The following is a 22834-nucleotide window of genomic DNA, read 5'->3' as shown; positions in this document are numbered from 1 at the left end:
GATGGCCACATCAGATCTTTGGCCCACCCTGGGGTCTGTGATAGTGCTTCATGGCTGCTGCCATGTTTTCAGGTTGCAAAGTCCTTGTCCCATTCTGTAATGCCTGTCTCATGTTTCCAGCTTTCTGGACTCTATCCAGTCTGCCACTGGCCAGCCTTTGTTGGAAGCCAATCAGTAATGGGCAGTAGTCAAAGTATAAGTGATGCTCAGTCCCCTGGTGCCTCGCATCACCTCCCCTTGAGGCAGCCCCTCAATGTCAAATCAGCCAATTTATACCTCTCAGCCCAGTCCATCATCCTGGCCAGCCCTTCTCTAGTTAAAGATCAGAATGATAAAGGATCTCAACCTCCCCACCAAAAGCCTAGATTCTGCCCTGACCACCCCTGGTCTTGGGGCCAGCCTCCTGGCATACCCTCCTAGTAAGAATCCAGCCATGAATGACCTGAAGTGTTCAAATTTATTTCTGGCTCAATCGCTAGACTCCTCTGTCAATCATGAAGCTGCAGCATGAAGACAAGGACCACTTGCCTGGGAACACTTCTGGTTAACCCCACAGCAGCCTAAGGGTAGAAACCCCCTGTCCCACTTACACACACCCCACAGCTAGGCTGGAGATCTGATGGGGTGAGGGTGATAGGAGAAAGGGCACCTGGCCTGGAACAGGTGCCCTTATGGCTATGGAGAGGACACCAACTCCAATGCAGGGGATGAGACCACCATGGACCCCAAGAGGTGCAGGGTGGGGATGATCAATGTTCTTCTTATCCTCTAGACACTGTGACCTGCACCTTGGTCATTCACCCAGCCCCACATCCTCTGAAATAGAAAGCTCACCAATCTGCATCCTCCTGGTCTAGGCCAACAGCTCTAGCACACAAGGTCACCTTGTGTCAACCAATGGGGACAAAGTCATGTGCTTCTCCTGACACTGAGGGCCTTGGTGATGCCTTCACGGGTGACACTACCCAGACGGCTTAACCAAATCAGGTTTGTTTCATTTAAAAAAAAATAGTTTTATGGACATAGAATTCATGTGCCATATTCTTTGCCCATTCAAGTATACAGTTCAATGATTTTCAGTGTGGAGTTGTGCAGCTCTGACCAAGATCAAGTTTACAATGTCCCCATCACCATAAAAGAGAATACTCCCATCTTCAGCAGTCACTCCCATGGCCTACTCCCACCAGCCCCTTTCAATCACTGATCACTTCCTGTATGCTTTGTTTGTTCTGGATGTTTCACATAAGCAGGATCATACATCAGGTCTTCCTGTCTGGCTTCTTTTACTGACATGCTTTCAAGGTCCACCCACACTGTGGTGTGTATTAGTACGTCATTCCTTTTTATCCCCAGTATTCCAGTGTATATTCGCGGGGGCGGGGGATCCAACACAGGGTCTTGTGGATACTGGACAAGTATTCTATGATTCAACTGCACCTTGGCCCCCAGGGTATCTTCTAGTATATTTTAATGTGTCAATTGTACAAAACATTCATGAATTGGTGGGCATTTGGATTGTTCCACTTTTTGTGTGGCTCAGTGGTTGAGGCCTGCCAGGCTTCTGCAAGGCCTGGGTTCCATTCCCACCACTGCAAAAAGAGGAGCAAAGTGACTGCACCCTTCCACTCGCCAGTAGAGGGCTCTGTCTTCTCCATATCCTCCCTCATTGCGCATTGTCATCTCTTTATTATAGCCAGCCCAATAGATGTGAAAGCCTTGGGCTTGTACCATACCTGTGACAAATGATGTTGAGCATCTTTTCGTGGGCTTTTCAGACACTTTTGTGTCTTTATTGGAGAAATATCTGTTCAATACTTTGCCCTTTTTAGTTGGGTATTCTTTCATTACTGGGTTTGAGAGTTCATTACACATTCTAGACACAAGACTTTTACCAGGTATAAAACTTGTAAAATGTTTCTCTCGTTCTATGGGAGTCTTTCACTATCTTATCTTTTGAAACAAAAAAGGTTTTAGCTTTACTTAAATCCAATTTATATTTCCCTTTTACTATTTGTGCTCTTGTCCCTAAATTCCCTTACAAAAGACAGTAGCCCTGCCCTCAACACCAGCCCTAGGTTGTTAGAAAAACTTCTTCAATGTTTGAGTCATTTCATTTTGGGTCTGTCACATGGCTTAACATTTACTCACCCTTAGTAAAAGTATGTGGATGATGGGTTTCCGTTAATATGAAGATCTTAAATTTTACCTCAGAAGAAGATTCAAAATTTTTTAATTTTTAAATTTATTTCAAAATAATTGAATATAATTATTTTCTTGAAAATAGCAGTCTTGCTTTTCTGAAAAGTGATCTGAAGGTGCTGTCTTTTCTCCACCCTAGCATTTGCAGAATCTATGCCAGAATCAGATGAAAGAGCCAGGCGGAAGGGCACTGGCCTGAATTCCCAGCAGCTCAGGAGGGTGAGGCAGGAGAATCTCAGTTCACGGCCCTCGGCCACTCGGTGAAACCCTGTCGCTAAATAAGACACGAAAAGGGCTGCGGGGGGAGGGGGGCTGGGGCTGGGGCTCAGTGGCAGAGCGCTGGCCTCACCCCCGAGGCCCTGGGTTCCATTCTCAGCACCGCCTATAAATAAACGAACAAAACAAAGGTTCATGGACACTTAAAAACCCCAGAGATGTGCCTCAGTGGTCAAGGGCCCCGAGGTCAGGCCTCGGTACCAAAAAAAAAAAAAAAGGAAACGAAGGCCGTCAGACTCTAGATATTTAAAAGCTATAATTCGGAATTAGGTAAACTAATAAAGATCCCATTAATTTTAAATTCCCTTAAACCCCATCTGTGCCCTGGTCAGGTTCCGCCGCGAGCGCGCCTGCTGGGTCTGGGCCTACCCGGGGGCGTCTCGCAGCGGCCGTCACCGAGCCCCGGGGACGCGCGGCGCGACCCGGGGACCGAGGGCCTCCGGGCGGGGAGAGTGGGAGGGCCTCGGCGGCCCGGAGCCCGGCGAGCGCACCGCCTCCCGGCGCCCGGCCGACCGCGGCCGCAGCCAGGACCCGCCCCGCGCAGCCCGAGGCCGGGCAGGAGCCGGCGTCCAGGACCCGCGCGTCGGGTCGCCACGGGGCGGGGCCTCGGCTCGCCCCGCCCCGCCCCGGCCTGGCGCGGCCTCTTCCGCTTCCGGCTGGCCTCTCGGGGTTCAGCGGCCGCGGGCGGAGCTGGCAGTTTCGGCGCCATGGCCTCCCTCCGCGTCTTACTGCTGGGTGTCCGCCGCCAGCTGCAGCTCCCTGCCCGCTGCCCCGCGCTGCGGCCCTTCGCCTCGGGTGAGTGCGGGCCGGGAGGGGGTGCGACGCCCCGACGCCCTCGGCCCGCACCCTCCACTGGATCTTGGACTTCCCCGACTGACCCTGACCCGCACCCCCGACCTTCACTCCCGATCCCCGCCTGACTAGACCACCCCTGACCCCGGGCCTCTGCCCCAGACACTGGATCCCATCCCGGCTTGACCCTGGCTGGACTCCTGACCCGGTCCCAGCCCTGAGCCCCTCTCCTGACCCCTACCCACACCCCTCAACTTGATCTCGGACACCCTCCTTCCCCTGACCTGGGGCTTCTTTACCCCTCTCTTGGACCCATCCCCACACACCTCCCAAATCTTGGCCCCCAGATTAACCCCAGCTACCTCACCCTAACTTTCCTGATCCCGGTGCCTGCAGGTCATGTCCAGACTCTGGGTGGGTCAATACTGTTTTCTCAACTCCTGTACCTAGACCGAAGACCAAGACCTGTGGCCTACTGGGCACCTGAATGTCGGTTGTGAAATTCCACATGTGTTTAGGTAGCCTTAAGAGCACCTGTTGAACAGGTCAGCCTGGAATTTGAAAATGCAGGCTTCGCTTGTCTCAGTACCCATTCCTCCCTGAGCCTGCCCTTCATCTCATCCACTCAGAAAGGCTCATGCTTACACTCAGGTTCCTCCTACAGCCGGCTGTAGAAAGAACAGTCCTGTCCTTTACTCCTGCTCCTTCACCTTGGCTGTGCTCTCCTGCATACACCATTGCTCCAGTATTGCAAGGAATTCTTGGCCATACCCCATGCTGGGCTCCTCCCATACCCTGTGGGTCCAACTAACTATCCAGTGGTGGATAGTAGTTGGCTGCACCCCCAGTTCTTGCCTGTTCACTTCAGCACCCCAGCCTGCGGTTGGCAGAAATTCCTGTGTTTCTTAATGGCAGACACATTGCTGCTCAACATTCACACCCAAGGACTAGGTGCAGCTCAGTAGTTAAGTACTTACTTAGATGCACAAGACCCTGGCTTCCATCCCCAGCACCACACACACAAAAGGACACTTACTCCATGATATTTTAGTCATTCACCTGCATGTTCATGGGACAGGTTCTGTGTAAGAGGATTGACCACTCAACATATAGATGCCCCTTATCAGGCTGTCCTTCCTCTCGAGTCCCTGACTGCTCCCTCCAAGTCTGAGCTAGCTGCCCCTCTGTCCTTTGTCTCTGTCTTCCTCCTGCCAGCCTGTCTACCCTGTATGACCAGAGCCCTGTCCTGCTGTCCTCCGGTGGGCATTCGTTGTGAAAAGGCATTTTCCTCTCCTTGATGCCAGGGAAGACTGACCAGGCATATCAGAGGGGACAGCAGTGTTCTGTGCTGGGGATTTTCTTTAACTCAAGGATTCAAGCAGAGTGGTGGGGGCTGCAGGCTGAGTACCTCTGTGTCCCTACCTTTGACACCTGTGTGACAGAGATCTCCTTTTCCTCTCTTGCCCTAGGGGCTAACTTTGAGTACATCATCACAGAAAAAAAGGGGAAGAATACCAACGTGGGGTTGATCCGATTGAACCGCCCCAAAGCACTCAACGCCCTTTGCGACGGCTTGATGAAGGAACTCAACCAGGCACTAGAGACCTTTGAGGAAGACCCCACCGTGGGCGCCATCGTGCTCACTGGTGGAGATAAGGCATTTGCAGGTGTGCTGGCAGCAGTGGTGGCAGATGGGAGGGGTGCCTATGGCCTGTGGAAAATGGCAAGACAGACTGGCCTCTTGGTGTTGGCAGGTGTCTTAGGATCTACCCAAATGAGCTGCTTAGATGAACAGTACTCTTGGACGTTCAAGTGTGTTTCATCAGCAGAAGGCAGCATATTCAGAGCAACTCAGGTCTTTACCAGCCAGATTAAGTGCTGATAAACAAGACTGCCTTCTCTTGAGTCCACCAGGCATCTGTTGCCTGCTCTGTGACCTTTCTGCATTATCTGGTCACAATAGGCATCTCAGTATTGGCTGCTCCTTGCTGTTCCCAGAGCCTGACATAGTCCATGGGATAACTACTTGTGGGTTTGGGGTTTATAGGACTGGTGGGATCTCTGCTGCCTCTTTTCCACTCCTAGCTGGAGCTGACATCAAGGAAATGCAGAGCCGGACATTCCAGGACTGTTACTCTAGCAAGTTCTTGAGCCACTGGGACCATCTAACTCGGGTCAAGAAGCCAGTCATTGCTGCTGTCAATGGTTATGCTGTGAGTGTGGACATCAAGGATCTGCTCCTGGGGTGGTTGATGGGTTCTGCTTGTGAGAGGGAGCATGCAGGATCCTTATCTTAGAAAGGCCTTGTGTGTGGCTTGCAGGCTAGCAATCCCTTTCTGCTGGTAATGCTGAATGAGGAATAGGAATCTTTTGCATCCACTTCATTTTGTGAATGCTCAGCTTCTGGTTCTTTCCAAATGGGTTAATGGACTTTTCTGTATTAATATAATGTTATCAGACTTATGCTGTACCTGCGAAGGCATCACATCCTCTATTGGATGTATCAGGGCCCCTGGCGTGGATTGGGGAAGCCATACGGTCATTTCACATGATGTTAATTTAATGAAGTCCCCTTCCATGTGTGCCACATCCTCCACATCCACATCCTCTGTGGCTGCTTTTGAGCCACTATGGCAGAGCTCAGTGTCCTCAGAACTGAGAATACTTACTGTCCACACTTTGCAGAAGAGTTTGCCCTCCCAATGAGCAGAGCAAGCAGACTTTGGTTTTCGGCCTGAACTTCCCTGGAAAAACTGCTGAACACTATCTTGCAGCTTGGTGGGGGCTGTGAGCTTGCTATGATGTGTGATATCATCTACGCTGGCGAGAAAGCCCAGTTTGGACAGCCGGAAATCCTTCTGGGGACCATCCCAGGTGAGAACACAGTAGCTTTAGCAGGCACTCTGAAGGTAATTCTTCAAGGATAGCCATGCCTTTGGGCCTACAGCTTGCATCCAACCAAAAGCCCCAGAAAGACAGCCCCAGGTCTGATTCGTGCTCTATTTGTGGACCAGCACATGAAGAACAGAGTGGACATAACAGCTCAGAACACAGCTTGGTTCCTGTGGTTACAACCATATCCCACTTCTGGTGACATCAGATCACGTGACTCTGGCTCCCAGCCACAGTGATTCTTTCCTGCTTATGATCCATACTTGAGGCGGATCCCTATAGGTCAGAAACCTTGGAGAGAAAACCGTGATCTTGCACTGATGCCAGGAGGTCTGACCAGTGTGACCCCAGCCTGTCCATTCCCATGTCATTGGTTGAGGCAGGTCACGTGGCTTTACCAAGTTCAGCACATGCAGGTGTCTAGATCCCCATCGTCCCCTGCCTAGGAGGGAGCTGGGGTATTGGGCCAAGAGCAACTCTGTCTATGTGCAGGGGTCCACTGCTGGACCTGGGGTGGGAGCAGACCTCAGGGGGATCAGGCATACTCCCAAGAGCCTTCCACTGCCCTTTGGGTTCAGCCAGGCAGTTTCTGAGGTTTTGTGCTACAAGGTTCGTGAATATTCAGGGTCTGTCTTGGATAGGGCAGCAATTGCTAAGGATCTAGCACATGGAGTGAGGGAAAGCTGGAAGTTCCTAGAATGTTGGTGAAAACCTGAGGAGAATCCACATATGCTTTGCAACACTGTCCTAAAATTGGGGGCCTGAGCTTGGAAAGGGGCCTGCCCTGAGGTTCTGAGCCCTTTTTGTTCCACCTGCTGACCACTTGGTTCTCCCTGACCCCTGGCTAGAACTCATCTTAGGCCTTATCTTCAGCATAAACTGGTAAGCAGCACGTCTGTGGTTTCTTCTCTCTCTCTTTTTTTTTTGACCTCATGTGTCATGTAGCCAGCAACAATACGCAGTCTGTATCCCTGCAGGTGCAGGGGGCACTCAAAGACTTACCCGTGCAGTCGGCAAGTCCCTGGCAATGGAGATGGTCCTCACTGGTGACCGCATCTCAGCTCAGGATGCCAAGCAAGCAGGTGATGCAGGTCTACCCTCGGGAGCTGGGTAGAGACTGGCCCAGGTGTCCTGGGGGTAATTGGCACCAGAGCTTTTAGATCCTGAGAATCTGGGAGGTTGACTATTTTGGGGTTTAGATCTTGAAATATTCTATGTTCGAGAGAGTGACAACATACTCTCAGGTTGAGGAGGAATAGCACAGCATCCCATTTCCTATAGAACCAAGTAGGCTGTGGGAATCTAGACCCTTGCAGGCCAGCCCTTTCCCTGCCATTGGTGGCCACAGTTCACCTTCCTCCTCTCTCTACTGTTTGATGCTATAGGCAGCCTGACTGGGCATCTGTGGACTCGAAGAGTGGCCTTGTGCCAGATCTGCACTTCACTTACCTCCTTTTTTGTTGTAGGTCTTGTGAGCAAGATTTTTCCTGTTGAGACACTGGTTGAAGAAGCCATCCAATGTGCAGAAAAAATTGCCAGCAATTCCAAAATTATAGCAGCCATGGCCAAGGAATCTGTGAATGCAGGTAGGTTCTGCAGGAAGAGAGTGGAAGGTCCCAGACCGTAGCAACGCAGATGTAAGGCTCCACACAGCACAGATCAGCCTGTCCTGGGCAGCAGTAGAAGGGTTTCAGGACAGTGATTCTGCCATTAGAGTGCTGACTCCTAGTCTCTCAGGCTGTGGAGATGTTCTGAGTGTACCTTGTACCAGGGCTCGAGAACTGGGCCAGGCCTGGAAGGTGATGGTGACACAGTGCCAGATATGGAAGGAAGAGGCCAAGAAAGGAGCCTGGTCCCCATGCTCAGCTGGTCTGTGGCTTTTGGGAAGTCCTGTTTTCTCCTGAGCCCAGGCTGCACGGTTCCTCTCAGCACAGGCTGACCCCAAGAGCATCCATGTGAGCCTCAGGCAGACTTCACACTCTCCTTGGTCTGGACACTTGGTTCTGTCTCTGCTGGCAAAGCAGTCTGACTGCCCTCCACAGAACTGCTTGAACTGAATGTGACAGTCCATCTTGGCATTCAGAGTGAGATGGCCTCTGCTCACTATAGTGGCTTGTTAGAGTCAGCCCATCGCAGGAGATGTGGCCCAGGAAGTCCCCCAGCCTCTGGGAACCTGATACCACCTCCAGAGAGAACTCGCCTCCAGGGTTGCTGTTATCCTTAGGCAGATGTGCTAGTTCAAGGAGCAGCCATGTGAGGGTCTGGGGGAGCTGAGACCTTGGGCAGGATCACAGCTGAAGGCACTTTTCTCCAGGTGTTTAGACAGCAGCACACCTGTGTCCTCCACTGAAAAGAAAGGCCTGGATGAGGCCCAGAGCATACGACACTGCTGGTGTCTGCTCACGCTCTCCTGGTTTTCCTCCTCATCGTGTCTCTGTGCTTTGGGTTCCTCGGCCACTCAGATGCCCACAGTTGGACAACTTGTCCTTTTGGCTTTCCTTCAGTTTCTTCTGCCACCATTGAGAGACATTCAAAAGACCTGGGAGAGCAGTTTGTTCAGCTGGGGCCATATGTGCACAGGGAGGCATGAGCTGTACTAGGGGAGGCCTGCGCAGAGCTGGGCCTCCTGGCACTACTGAGTCAGGTTTCTATTGGGTCCACGAGCACTCCATGGACACTCTGTGTTCCCACATGTAGCTTCTGAGTTCATGACCACTGGGTTTCTCTTCTAGCCTTTGAAATGACATTAACAGAAGGAAATAAGTTGGAGAAGAAACTCTTCTATTCGACCTTCGCCACCGTGAGTAAACCGTGTTCTGCTGAGAGTTGAGCGTATTCCACTTACAGGAGCTGCTGGGAATTCTTCAGATTCTATGATTAATTACCATTTCCTTTCGATCGGAACTGTTAGAACCCTCTGGCTGGACCAGACTCGTTCTATCACTGGGCCATGTTTTTAGCAAGAAAGTAGAGTGTATGGAGGTTAGAAGAATGGGAATGCTCCAAGGCCACTTCCTGTTGCACAGCTTAAGCAGCAGTTCCTAGCTAGGTGGGTGGTGGCACCTGCATCCCAGCTACTCAGGAGGATCACTGGAGTGCTGGGCAATATAGTGAGACCCCTTCTCAAAAAGAAATGGAAGTTTAAAAAATTAAATATAGTTCACTTCACCCATATTTTCCCTGGATCATTCCACTTATTTGGAATGTGATTCAAATGTATTGTAATAACTCTAATCCTGCACTTTCAAGCAACATTTCTAGGATTTTTGCCAGTAATTTAAAGGAAAATGTCTTCTAATTACCATTGTAATTCACCTCTTTTGTTAACAGAAAGTCATATCGAGGTGTTTTATGAAAGATTTAGAATGGTTTTGGAAATGGCTTTTTTTCCATTCCTACTTAAACCATCTTTATTTACAAAATACTATCTTAAGAATTATAGTTCCATTGAGCTTCAATTGGAGCCAAAGTATAGTCAATTACTGAAGTAAAATCAGTTACTTAAAAACTAAAAATGAGAGATTAGTCAAATTACTTTTGAAGAGAGAGCAACAACACCAGGTTTCTTGTTTGGTTCTGGATGTTGAGTAACAGTCTTATTTGCAGGTGGAAGGAACCTTCAGGGAACTCATTGTACTTTCAGAATGCGGGGGTGGGGGGATGAATTCCAGCTCGTGGGGGAAGGTCATGAGGAAAACCCCTCCCTGCATAGACATTTTGCATTGGAAATGGAATGGGTGGTGGGGCCGGTGGAAAATAATCTCCAGGTTCTCCATACCAGTTTCCTGGGAGAGGTGGAGGGAAAAAAGGTCCTCTTCTCATGAACTGACTCCTTGGGTCAACTGGAAACAAGGCACCTCTGACTGGAGGGAAAGGTGCAAACACAGAGCCAGAGCCAGTTGCTTGGTTTTCAGCATGGAGAGGTGAATCAGGCACATCGGAATCGACTATGGTCTCCTTTCTACTAGATTGGAAATGGCTTTTTTTACGGAAAAAGTGAAGGTGTTTGCGTGTCTGTGGGTGCACGTGTGTGTGTGTGTGTGTGTGTGTGTGTGTGTGTGTGTGTGTACACACAGCAAAGGAAGAGACAGGTGCAGGGCTCCACTGTGGTCCTGCTTAATGCCCCACGTATGCTGCGGACACAGACCCTGCCGACCCTGCCTCTGCTATTTGTGGGCCAAGGTGGCCAGAGGTTACCTCTGAGGCTTTCTGAGGTGTGACTACTCTACACTCACATGGGCAGTTCCTGAGTGACTGTTGCCTGGGGTATAAACCTCCTCTCCAGGCCTAGGCCTGTTGGTAAGGAATTCTGTTCTTCCCAGGCTGCAGGTGGGCCTGCTGCAGAATCGCCCTCCCTGCCTCATGAGCATGGACAGCAGACAGGGAGAGAGCAGCAAGAGCAGCCCTGAGACCCCCACAGGTGCCAGGTGATACAGGTGCATGCACCACCTCTGCTGACCTCCCTTTCTTGCAGGATGACCGGAGAGAAGGCATGGCTGCCTTTGTGGAGAAGAGGAAGGCCAGTTTCAAAGACCACTGAGAAACCAGCTTCCTGGGCCTCAATCTTCATGGAGAGGGAACTGCAGGCTGTCAGCTTAGAAGCAAATAGATCACCTCCTTGAAAAGGTAGCAGAGACCACATAGAGTTCTTGCTGATGGCTATGGAACTGTGGTCATTGCTCAAGCCTTCGCAGCACAGCCAGCCAGTGATTAGCAGGATCAGTCACCTGTGTTCTGACTGGAGCACATTTTCTAAGTCAGAGGTCCTGTTGAGGAACTTCCAACACGTTCAGCCTTTTCTTCACCTCAGGAGCTGAGGTGCTTGCTTGGCCAGCACTGTGCTATGTTGGGGTGGAGGCAGGCACCGTCTGTCCTGTGCCTGCAGCTGCTGGATGTGGCTGCTCAGAAGGAGGTGCTGCTGTTGCTACTTTTGAAAAGAATCATGATTAAAGTGACTATTTCAAATTAGTTCTGCCTTGTAATAATCTCTAGAAGGTGAATATTCTATAAATTAGTGTTTTGTTTTGTTTTTAACTTTCTTCATTGTAAATGAAAGCATTCAAACAAAACAGAAGTCCATAAGGCAAGCAATCCCCATACCACATCCCAGGTGTCTGACTTCTGTGAACACTTGGGTTTGTAGCCTCCTTTAGATTTTTCTGTGCCCAGTACCTGCTGGTTCCTGAAGCACAGAGAAGCTGATCTAGGAAGTATTGTCATGCTTGGTGCTGCTTGCCATGCAAGGCATGGAGACCTAGTCCACAGGGGTGGGAGAGCTACCCTGAGGGATGGGCTTCTATCAAGGTTCCTCTGGTGGCTGCACATTCTGGGAGGATTGACCTTGGCCTGAATTGCTGTGCAGTCTCTGGCACCCAGTAGAGCTCAGTGTGGTGACCTGGTTTTTAGAAACCGCTGCCCCTGCCGCCAAGCATCCTCTTTATTCCCGGAACACTAAGCTCTCCAAACTGTTCTCAAGCAAGTGTCTCTGAGAGTTGACCATCCTGGATGACCTCCCATCCTATATGGTCTGAGGCCTAAGATGACACCGGCTGTCCCAGGTCAGGGGCTCATAAGCCTTAGGGAATCCTGAGACCTGCTAAGGAGAGGCTGAGAAATCTGCATCTCTGCTGATGCACACTGACTTTGGCTTTTGAGGGAAAATCAATGTAGGCTGGTGCTGTTATGAGCCCCCACAGGTACCCCTTCGGTGCCTGGCTGTGCTGGCTATGCACCGGACAGGACTTTGCCTAAGAGAAGGGGGTCTAAACCTGCCTGGGACTCTAGGGTAAGGAGCACTTGCAGTTTATTGAATAGCCAGTATGCACCCCAGGCCACAGGGGCCAGCATGGTCATCACAGTGTGCATCTAGGCCAAAGCAAATGATGCCTGTCCTATTGGGAACTAGGCCTCGGGCCCCTCATTTCATGGGAAAGCACATGCCCTCCAGCTTGGTGACCATGTCAGAGCACCATATACTGGCCCACGGCTAGGAGTAGGAAGGTGGTCTGAAGTATGGTCATGGTTTTGGGCTGGCATAAGCCAGGAGCCTGTGAGGACCAAGTTGGACAAGGGGAGGATCGCCCACACTGAGAACTAAACTTTCGCACACCTCAGATGACAGCTCTTGTTCAACTTCATTTATTCAGCTCAGCATGTCTGCATGCACTGTGGGGACCATGTCCCTTGCAGGTATCAGTTCTGCAATCCCCCCACATCTGCCTGTATTCTTGTGTGCTGCAACCAGGAATTGATGTAGGAGGAAGGAGCACATCATGGGTTCTGTTGACGCACCCACAGCAGCACTGAATTCTCACACAGTTCCCCCTTCACACAGGAATAATGTGTTGCTGATAAGCCTCAGGATCTTGAATTCTTTGGCATGTGCTTACTTACAGAAATAGGGCCAAAGGGAATTTGATTCAGGCCAACAGGGCAGAGCAGACTTTCCCTGAGGGCAGGGAGCCAGGGAGATTGGCCCTGGTGACACCGGATGTGGACTTGCTCATTGACTAAAGCTGAACACACCTGGAGGTTTGTGCTGGGCCACCATCAATCCTAGAGTCTGGAATAAGTGTGTAGAGGAGACATCAGTTTGAAGTATCCAAGCAGGAAAACCTTAAAACTGAGAAAATCCATTCATTTGTGTGTTAGGTTTTTATAGCTATGACGAAATACATGAGATCAACTTGTAAGCAGGAAAAGGTTGTTTTGGTCCATGGTTTCAGAGGTTTCAGTCCATGGTCACTTGACCCCATTGCTTTGGGCCTATGGCCAGGCAGTACATCGTGGTGGGGAGCTCATGGTGGAACACAGCTGCTCACCTCATGCGGCTGGGAAGCAAAGGCAGCAGGAGAGGTCAGGGTTCCAACCGAATTCTCCAAAGACCTTTTTCTAGGCCCCTCCTTCCAGCATTTCCACCCCTCACCAATGAGACTTTGGGGAGAACTCCAGTTTCACAGTATAATAGTTTAATTTTTCTTTTTTTAAATATTTTTTTAGTTGTTGATAGACCTTTATTTATTTATACGTGGTGCTGAGAATCGAACTCAGTATCTCACATATGCCAGGCAAGTGTGCTACTGCCCAGCCCCAGCCCCAGCCCCAATATTTAATTTTTCACACATGCTGGGCGTTCAGCTCCACAATCTGACTTTTAGCGTTTGAACCCTAAGTGTTGTTGCTTTTTGCAGTGCTAGGATAGAATCCCAGGCTTCGTCCATGCTAGGCAAGTCCGCTCCGCCCTTCCATCAGATCCCATCCCTCCATCATGTCCAATCCTGAAGTACGCTGCATAGAAAGCCCTGGCAAAGATAAGAGATTTGAGTTTTATGAAAAAGGCCTCTGCTGTTGTTGCAACTGGGTATGTTCTAGTCGGCCCAGGTGTGCCCCTGTTCGTGCTCCTGAGGAGACCCCTACCCCTACCCCTGCTGAGCTCATGTCCAGTTGAGACTTGAGGTCACACAAAGGGGGCATTTGGGTGGACAGGGTCCCTGTTTGCCCAAGGCTGCTGGTGTCTGGACCTTCAGTTCAGGGGATGGAAGCAAATGGGGTCCATTCTGTGTCTGGAGTTCACCCTGGTTCAGGGACCCTGGCCTCTGCTCCTGCCCCAGCTCGGCTGGGCTCCTCCTGAGGGAGATGGCATCCTCATCCTCAGCTCCGTGCGGTAAGCCTGGTGAAGACCACTCCAGGGACAGAGAGTGGACGGTGCCCTGAGCCCCGCCAACAGCCCTTTCTAGGGCAGAGCCAGACCAGGCCCCAGCCAGGGATCAAGGGTCTGGCAGACCTGGGGGGCTCTGATGACCAGAATTCCCCTGATTTATGAAAATGATGGGGAAGTGCAGTCAGTGTCAGCCTTCAGAAGACTCTGCTCTTTCTCACTGACTTACCCCTGAGCTCAAGGCAGCTACTGGATCCCCAAAGAACAGGCCCCTGCCCACCCTTGATGCAGACTCAGCTGTGAAGTGGGAAATGAGGTCTGGGGCTGGGGGCTGGCAGAGGGCCAGCAGGAGGATGGAGGTGGGTTCAGTGGCTCTGGGTGACTTGAGTAGGGTGGAGGCTTCTGCACCAGCCCCAAGCTGCAGACACAGGTGGTTCTTGACCAGGACCCCTTGCTCGTCCCTAAGCAGGAGGACAAGTGTCAGGGCTGGCCTGGACACTTGGCAGGGAAGATGGCCAAAAGTGATCATGTCAGATGCCAGTGAGGGTGGTATAGAGTAGAGAGGCCTGGTGTTAGGGTTTTGATGTAAGGTATCCTCCAAAAGCTCACGTGTGAGACAATGGAAGAAGATTTGGAGGAGAAGTGACTGGATTATGAGAGTCTTAACATAATAAGTGAATTAATCACCTGATGGTATTAATTGAGTGGAAACTGAGGCAGGTCGGGTGTGACTGGAGGAGGGGGCATTGGGGCATGGCTTTGGGGTATATATCTGTAACAGGTGAGTGGAGTCTCTCTGATTCCCTCTACTATTCTTCTGCCATGATGTTCTGCCTCACCTCGATCCCTGTCTATGCACTGAGACCTCTGAAACCATGAGTCCCTAAATAAACTTTTTCTCCCCTACAATTGTTCTGGTTGGGTCCCCTTAGTCACAGCAGTGGAAAAAGCTGACTAAAACAGATTACAAGCAATGTCCCCTACCGGACCCCTATTCATCAGTAGCTGTGCTAGTTCACATTCCCACCATGAGGGGGCATCCAGCTCCATTTCCTGGGTGCTCATTGTGGCCTGACTTTGTTCCATCCTGTTGAACAAATGAATTCTGTATCCCTTAGGTTCTAATTTGCATTCCCCGACAGTTACTGGTATGGAGCATCTTTTCTGGGTCTGTTTCTCATGTACGGATTGTCTTGGCTGATGCCAATACTCAACTCTCGTGTCCGATTTCCACTAACATCAGACTTAAGTCTGGGTCCATTCTCTTCTGGGGAGTACCTATGCCCACCAGCTGTCTGTTGGGCCCAGCTAAACTTCAGAGGCACATGAGAGCAGAGGCCACCCTGCCACAAGTCCACTCAGCGAAGATGTTGAACCAGGATGTGGCTCCCAGGCTGGGGATCAGCTCAGGTGTGTGAGGATGAGTGAAGGGCACCGCTGGCTGAGGCCAGATCCCCTGTGCAGCATCTCTGGTCACAGTTCCATAGGCAGTGTCCCAGGTCCCCACTAGGCCATTGCACTCAGTGAAGCCCAAGCTGTGCCTCCTAGAATTCAGCCCTCCACCACTTCCTCTGTTCTCCAGATGTGTTGACCAGCCACATCTGGAGAACAGAGGAAAGTGACCTAAGATGAGCACCTCCCAAGGAGCCACACCTGATTGGGGTGGTTGACCTTCCCCGCAGGCTCTAAAATTGCAGGATTGAGCTGGCCAGTTGCTTCCTTCTGCCTACCTGGCCTGCCCACCATGACAGCACAATCCTGAGTCTCCTGGTCACACTCAGGAGTTTAAAGAAGTGTCCACAAGGGGTCCTGGCTCAGGCAAGACCACAGAGAGACTGAGCCACCAACACCATCCTAGGCCAGTGGCAGCCTTCGAGCCTGACAGCCCCAGTAACCCATGAGACCCAGGGAGGGTGAAGCGGTCAACATGGGGAGACCAGACCTCAGGGCCACTGACCACCTGTGCCTGACGTGGGTCAGCCTGGGGCCTTGAGCCCTCACATGCCCCAGGAATTCTGCCCACCTGAGACTCAGGCAGGACTTTGGAGCCTCTGTGAATGCTGTCCTGCCAGGAGTGGTCCAGGAGGAGGGACAGGCGGATTCAGAGTGCCCCACTGAATGGGTACCAGGATAACAGGGAAGGTGCGCCAAGGCGAAGCAGGACCTGCTCGGCCCTATCAGGCAAGACCCTGAAGCTCGCTCACTGTTCCACCATGGCCAGCTCATCCGCAAGGTGGGGAGGCTGGCTCTTGCTCACAGGGTTTGAGGCCAAGGCGTGGGCATGAGCCCTCAGGGCTACCATTTGTATCCTCAAGGGAGGAGAGACCTGCGAGGAGACACAGAACTTGAGGGCACATGAGGTCACCTGGACAAACTACTGCCCTGTGTGCAGGATGGGCACCCAGGACTGAGAGCTGCCTCAGTTCCATCTTAGCTGCCAGAGCCAGCAAGAATGTGACTTGGGACTTTGCCCTGGTCCTTCCCTCTCCCTGCAGGGCAGGGTTGCCAGACCGCAACGCATCCAGTGCGTGAGAACCCAAGTGGCCTGTGCCCGTGCCAAGCATTGGTCTGTTGAGCAAGGACCTGAGGAGGATTGGCCCCCAAGATACAGCTAGGCAGCTGCCCAGAAAATCTGGTCAGAAAGTGTGTCCTGCTCCACTCACCTGAGCCCCTGTATCTTGTGTACCTGTGCACCTGTGCACCTAACTCCTGAGCCCATCTGTCCACTGGTGCACCAGCATGCTTCTGCACCTGTTCACCTGAGTGCCCACTGATGCCATCTTCTTGCTCCCCAGTCCTCTCCTTTCTGACCCCTTCTGTGGGGAGCTCAGATTAAACTCCATTTTTCTGCTGAGGCTGGTCCAGTGCTCCCCGCTGGTTCCCACCACTCACTACCGTCATACCCCTCACCCCGACCACACATGCACGGGGTGAGCCTGGGGGACCAGAGTAGTCAGAGCCAGGGTCAGCTGGCCGTTGTGCAGCCTGGAAGGCTCTTGATGTGCCACAGAAGGGGCAGACACAGCTCACTCCTCCTGGAAGGAACAGGCCCCCTCGTCACTGGTCTAAGGACACAGGTGGCCTTCCACCTCTGTTTGCAGGCATTTATTTTTCTAGCTGGGAAGGATTAGCAGAGGCAGCAGGTGGACTTCAGGCAGAGGTGGGAGAGCAGTCAGGGTTCCCTGGAGTCCTCCATAGGGTGGTGGATGTGGTCTAGGTCTTCCTCTGGTCCCTCGAGCACCTGGCGAGGCAGCAGCACTGGGGACCAGGGCCTTTCTTTGCCCTGGACCTCCTCCACTGGAGGGTGGTACAGACTGTCAAGATCCAGCTCAGGACCCTGCTGTGGGATCCGAAAACGGCCCAGGATGTCCTCAGTCTGCACCCATGCTTTGGGGCCTAGAGACAGATCAATGGAGGTGTAGCCTCAGTTCCTATCTCCAGGCCCTCCCTCCACAGGCCTGTCCACTGGCAAGTTCTCCAGCTTATCCCTTTGGGGTCCCCCTGTGTGGTCTTGGCCCCAGATTACCTGGGTGCTTCTCCTCGGAGGCTGCAAGCTTCAGCTTCGGCATTGAGGGCAGCCCCACCAACTGACCATCCTTCTTCAGAGGCTCTACAGCTTGGATGCCCCAGGCCCTGCCCACAAGCTAAGTCAGTACACATGCAGGTAGCCAGCCCACCAAAGAGAGTGCTCACCAGCCCCAAGATGCTGGTCAACCCTCTCTCATTGGGTCCTCAAGGGCCAGGGAGGTGAGAAGCCATCCTGTTCCAAGACTGAGCCAGCCTGGGGCCAGTGGGTTGGGGAGCTGGCCAGAGCCCCCAGGGTCCCCTGCTCCTGGCACAGAGCTTGTTGCTGATGGATGGATACCTTTTGGCCCTGAGAATTGCCTCCCATGGAGAACTCCAGGACAGGACTCCTCTCAACCCACCATGTGCACCCCGGGTCCAACAGGTCCAGGCTTCAGGGGTGAGTGAGTAGGGCTTCTGGGGACTCTTACCTCTCCACGTCCTGCTCATGTTTGCCTTTGGTCCTGATAGGGACCTGAGAGAGTGAGTCACAGGTGTGAGCACTGCTATTCAGGGGGCTGGGTTGAAGGACACATGGTGCAGAGGCTGCTCCAAGGTCCACCTGGGGCTACAGGAAAGGCCGGCCAGCTCAACACCCTCTGTGAGCGTCTCTGAGGACTAAAAGCCAGAGCACGGCCACCTGGGATCTCAGGGTTATGGGCAAGGGAAGTGAAGTCACCAGCCTGTCCCCAGATGACCAGTCCACCTAGACTGACCAGCTTCCCTGTCCACAAATGACCTGGCAGGGATGTGAGCCTCACCCTGGCTCAGCAGTCCCACTCACCCACCAGCCCTGGGGGCACTGGCTATTTCTGCAAAGGCAAGTTAGGGCTCATCCTACACCCCACTCCTTGGCTGGTTGTGGGGCAGCCCCCTGGGTCCAGCACCCAGAGGGGCAAAGTGGGGAGAGAAGAGCAAAGCAGAGGGGAACCCAGGGGGGACTGGCCAAGGCAGCCGTGCAGTGGCGGGAAGGGCGGGCCTCCCTCATCCTGATGGCTCTGGGACACAAGCTGAGTGGCCTGGACCCAGGGCAGGCCTATGACTTCCAGCCCAGGCCACCATGTTATCAGCATGAACAGTGCAGCTTGGCCCCCACCCAGGTGAGCACCAAAGGGGCCCGCCTCTGGGGGGGGGGTCTTCCTAGGTGCCACGGAGGTTCACGTCCCCAGCTGGAGACACTGGGTGTCATGGAGGATGGCCTGTCATATCCCAGTGGAAGGTGCCTGACCCTCTGCATCCTGAGGCCCTACTCAGTGCCCATGGGCTTGGGGGGGCCTTTGCCAACATCCTGGTTGGTAGGGAGCAGGAGGTGACAGTGGGTGGGGGCAGGCATGTGTACCTGGGGTGCTGGGTTTGCAAGGACCTCCTGCAGCAGCACCAGGCAGGTGACCAGGAAGAGCCTGGGGGCCAGGGAAAAAGTGTGAGGCAGAGGGCTGCACCTGCCCACCAGGAAGCCCTCAGCCCACCCTGGCAGGACCCTACTGAGCAGCTAATGGGGCTGATGGTTTCTGCCTTCAGGAGGACTGGCTGGCGTCCTGGAGTGGTCCACAAGTAGGGTCCCATCTCACAGAGAAGGGCTGGAGAAGTCAGGCACTAGGCTTGCCCTGGGCCAGGGTGGCCACCCCTGGATGCAACCAGTGGGGCAGAGGGGCAGTACTGAGAACTTCAGAGGGACCCTGCACACACACGTGCACACACACATATGCACACACACACACATCGGGAGTGAGAGGAGCATCGAAAGCTCCCAGTACCCATGAGGGCTACAACCTGGCTGATAAGATGCAGAGACCCCAGCACACAGCTACAGCCCTGCAGCTGTGCCACTGGGCAGACAGCCCCCTCCCCAGGCAGGAAGGAGAGCTTAGGGTGTGGGCAGTGTGCATGGTGTGTGGTTTGCATGAGTGCAGTTTGCATGTGAAGTGTGTCTGTGTGTTGTGTGGTGTGTGTGAATGGCAGCCTCCCAGACACCTTTGCTCTCCTCCCAGGGTGACTCAACACTTTAGGGTTGGGACCTGGCCTGGTGGGGTTCAGCTGCCCTGCCCACTCCTAAGACCCCCCCCACACACACACACACACAGAGGCCCATTCCTGTGCTGAGTGTGGGAGGAACACGCACCGTGTCCTCAGCACCAGACCCCTGCAGGCTGACCCTGGCCCTGCGGCCTGCTGCCCTGAGCTCTAGCTGCCTCTGGTCTTCTCGAACCCCATCCCTTCTTTTGGGCCTTTACAGCCTCAGGTCACCCTTCCTTCCAAGGCGCCTGTGGTGATTTTCCCCAGGGTCGGGGCCCCAGGGGACAAGGCACTCTTGTAAACATCTGGGGGCATCAGATGGACAAAGTCCAGGGGGCCCTAGGGAAGGGCTCTGCCCGTTCCCATCCATCTGGGAAGAGCCAGCCCTCTCAGAACTGCCACCCAACATGGCCCCACCCCACAGTCTGTGGACAGAGACTCCCTCCCTGGCCCTCCCTCCCTGGCCTTCCTCAGAGTCAGGCAGTCTCTGAGCTGGGCTTCTAAAACCTGCAGCCACCATGGCCCTGACCACATGCCCAGACCTGCCACTGCCAGAGTGGGTGGGCAGAGCAGCTGGGGCTCAGGGGCAGCCTCACCTCCTCATGCCGGGCCTCCTTCTCAGGGTAGAGTGCTCTGAGGAGCCGCAGTCACAGATCCACAGGTCCAGGCACCTCCTGGTCCCTTCCCACACAGGCAGCTTTATTGCCTATGTCTTCCTCAGCCGGGGCGTGTCTGGCCAGAGGTCAGGGTCCCCCAATCTCACTGCCCCAGGGGCTGGGCCCCTGGCTGCCCAGCCCCACCCCAACCTGGAACCCAGGTGTTCCCAAGGAAATGACTCCCTGAGAAACCTCCAGGTCACCCACCTGGCCCCCCCACTGCATGGCCTGCTAGAGCACCCTTGTCATCCCACCCAGTGCCCTCATCCCCCCACTCACTCTTCTCTCCTTGGGACACACCAGGAAGGTGTCCTGCATGGGCAGGCCTTGGCCTTGTGACCCGGAGGAGAGGGTACTGGCCAGAAGCACGGACCCCAAGCTGATAGAGTGTGGCTGGATGGAGCTTTCAACCTGAGGATTGTCCCAGCCCTGCCCTCAAATTGCCCCTGTCCAGCCTGCCAGGACAGCGTTGGGGCAGTGTGGCCATGGGGTTGAGCTGCCGAAGCCAGATTTAAAGTTAGGTAGTCGGTGTAGTTAGGTAAATCGGGTCTAATACCAAGTGAAATCTAAAATGGAGGCCATGCTGGGAATGACTCAGGGAAATGCAGGACAACTCATGGAATGTTAATGAAGTCCAGGAAAAGCCCAAGGCCAGAGCCCATCCCAAAAAAGTGTTAATGAACTGCCCCCAGCAAACTTGAAGGTGCTGACTCAGAAGTCCTTCCTGCCCAGATTACTTCTTTGGCCCACCTGTGTCCCACCCCTCGGGCCTTCCCACCTACATTCCATCACCAGAACTATAAAAAGGGGAGACAACCGCACTTCCACGGATTCCACCTCTTGGATCCCCTTCTTCCTCCGGGAGAAGTCTTTTCTGCTGTCCTTTAATAAACTTCTAATTTCCACTCTGACCTGGCCTGCTTCTTTGGTGTTATTCTTCAACATCAGGGAAGCCAGGATTCAACACCGGTCAACAGCGGTAACACTGCCAGCCCTCCCATAACTGAGTTTTCCCAAAACCAGGACTGGGATTTTGACAGGATGGAGTGAGGATCACAAAACAATTTTAGAATCTGAAACTTTTTTTTTTTTTTTAAAGAGAGAGTGAGAGAGAGGAGAGAGAGAAAGAATCTTTAATATTTATTTTTTAGTTGGCGGACACAACATCTTTGTTGGTATGTGGTGCTGAGGATCGAACCCGGGGCGCACGCATGGCAGGCGAGCGCGCTACCACTTGAGCCACATCCCCAGCCCTAGAATCTGAAACTTTAACATGAACAATTGAGAAATGGCCGCTGCAAGAAGTGATGCACCTTGGGTAAGAGTGAAAAGCGCCTTGGGCCACCCAGCGCCAGCCAGCCGGGTAGCAAAGGCCCACAGGCAGTGGCTCGGGAGCTAGAGTCCTCCCAGTGGGACGGGCAATGACTGCAGGTCAGCTGGAGCCTCAACAAGGAGACCCAGCCAAGAGGCAACCACCTGGGCCTGGGCCCCCACACTGGGTAGCCGCAGGATGAGGGCTCAGCTCTCCCCATCTCTCTGGCCTCTCCCCCTACCTCCAGCTGCAGCAAGCCCTGCACACTTGCTCAGAGAAGGCCAGAGACGGAAGGAGAGCCCCAGTGCCACCTAGACACAGCACGCCCAGCCGCAGGAAGAGCCCAGGGTGGAGACTTGTGGGCCTTCCACCAGCCCACACAGGGCAGCACAAGGGAGCCAGGCTGAGGAAGACACCTGGGGACACAGTGCCACATGCCACGAGGTTCAGTCCAGGGAGGTGACTAAACCCACAAGCAAGAGAGCAACAGGCCAAGTGTCAGGTTTCAAGGCCTCAACATATTATCTAAAACATCTAGTTTTAAAAATTCATAGACTTCATTTTTTGCGCAATTTTAGGTTTAGTGAGAAGGTGAGCAGAAGGTGCGAGCTCCGTGTGCCCCCTGCCTCTCACCCATTTCCCCCATCACACCCTGCAGCAGTGTGGCCTGTGACCTGCAACTGAGCCGGTTAAGGCACCTGCTTTCAACCCAAGGCAAAGGAACAGGAAAAGCATAGCCAGTATTTAGGGGAAAGCTAGTTCCAGAAACTTCCTCTGAGTGAATGTAGGTGTTAGGCTTCACAAATAAAAAGCCATGGAGCTGGGCAAGGTGGCACACGCCAGTAATCCCAGCAGTTCGGGAGTCTGAGACATGAGGATCCCAAGTTCAAAGCCAGCAATGGTGAGGTGCTAAGCAATTCAGTGAGACCCTGTTTGTAAATAAAACACAAAATTGGGCTGGGGATGTGGCTCAGTGGCCAAGTGCCCCTGAGTTCTATCTCTGGTACAACCCCTCCCCCCCCAAAAAAAAAAAACAACGGTAATGGAAACCGTGTTTAGAGAACTAAAGAAAAGTGTGATGAAATGTCTTAAATAATCTCAATAAGCAGTTCACTGAAAGAACAAATTTGGCAACACAGGCCTGCAGTCCCAGCTACCCCAGAGGCCCAGATGGAGGTTGCCTGAGCCAGGAGCCTGAGACAGCCTGGACAGCACAGGGAGACCCTGCCTCCTAAAAAATAAAAGAAAAACAAAAAGCACCAAATAAGAATTTGAACTGTTGAAACCCCAACACAAGGAGAAAATCTTGAGACCAGCAAGAGAGAAATACTCAATACAGAGCACAGACGGCACATTTAATTAGTGGCTGATTTTTAATGGAATCATCAAAAAGGAGCACCAACACTCTGCCATCTACAGCGGGAACAAGGACACTCCTTCCACGAAGCAGGGACACCCAGCTACCAAAGCCAC

At 52.9% G+C, this 22834-nt stretch overlaps 2 protein-coding genes across 2 annotated transcripts; one reads left to right on the top strand and one right to left on the bottom strand.

Moving 5' to 3' along the window:
- The first annotated feature begins 3115 nt into the window (after positions 1-3115).
- Positions 3116-11127, top strand: Echs1 (enoyl-CoA hydratase, short chain 1). Its single transcript, XM_026381409.2, has 8 exons — positions 3116-3270; positions 4737-4934; positions 5353-5480; positions 6042-6141; positions 7137-7241; positions 7626-7745; positions 8892-8959; positions 10634-11127. Exons 1-8 carry the CDS (start codon positions 3183-3185, stop codon positions 10697-10699), a joined length of 873 nt encoding a protein of 290 aa, XP_026237194.2. The 5' UTR covers positions 3116-3182; the 3' UTR covers positions 10700-11127.
- Positions 11128-16988: 5861 nt separating this feature from the next.
- On the bottom strand, positions 16989-19997 carry Prap1 (proline rich acidic protein 1). Its single transcript, XM_026381403.1, has 5 exons — positions 19990-19997; positions 18720-18780; positions 17812-17855; positions 17343-17449; positions 16989-17212 (listed from the first exon to the last, which is right to left on the bottom strand). The coding sequence occupies exons 1-5, from the start codon at positions 19995-19997 to the stop codon at positions 16989-16991; spliced, it is 444 nt and encodes a 147-aa protein (XP_026237188.1).
- Between the last annotated feature and the right edge of the window lie 2837 nt (positions 19998-22834).

Source organism: Urocitellus parryii, chromosome 5 (genome assembly GCF_045843805.1).
Source record: "Urocitellus parryii isolate mUroPar1 chromosome 5, mUroPar1.hap1, whole genome shotgun sequence".
NCBI lineage: Eukaryota > Metazoa > Chordata > Mammalia > Rodentia > Sciuridae > Urocitellus > Urocitellus parryii.
Note: the sequence above shows the minus strand (reverse complement) of the source record. Positions and strands in the feature narration are given on the sequence as shown.

What these genes read in the sequence shown, in the direction of transcription:
- Echs1 (XM_026381409.2), top strand. Translation starts at nt 3,183, where the DNA reads ATGGCCTCCCTCCGCGTCTTACTGCTGGGTGTCCGCCGCCAGCTGCAG. An exon ending in TGGAGATAAGGCATTTGCAG is followed by an intron (nt 4,935 to 5,352) that starts GTGTGCTGGCAG and finishes TTCCACTCCTAG; the next exon opens with CTGGAGCTGACATCAAGGAA. An exon ending in CTGCTGTCAATGGTTATGCT is followed by an intron (nt 5,481 to 6,041) that starts GTGAGTGTGGAC and finishes ACTATCTTGCAG; the next exon opens with CTTGGTGGGGGCTGTGAGCT.
- Prap1 (XM_026381403.1), bottom strand. An exon ending in CATGAGCAGGACGTGGAGAG is followed by an intron (nt 17,450 to 17,811) that starts GTAAGAGTCCCC and finishes GCTTGTGGGCAG; the next exon opens with GGCCTGGGGCATCCAAGCTG. An exon ending in CTCCGAGGAGAAGCACCCAG is followed by an intron (nt 17,213 to 17,342) that starts GTAATCTGGGGC and finishes ATCTGTCTCTAG; the next exon opens with GCCCCAAAGCATGGGTGCAG.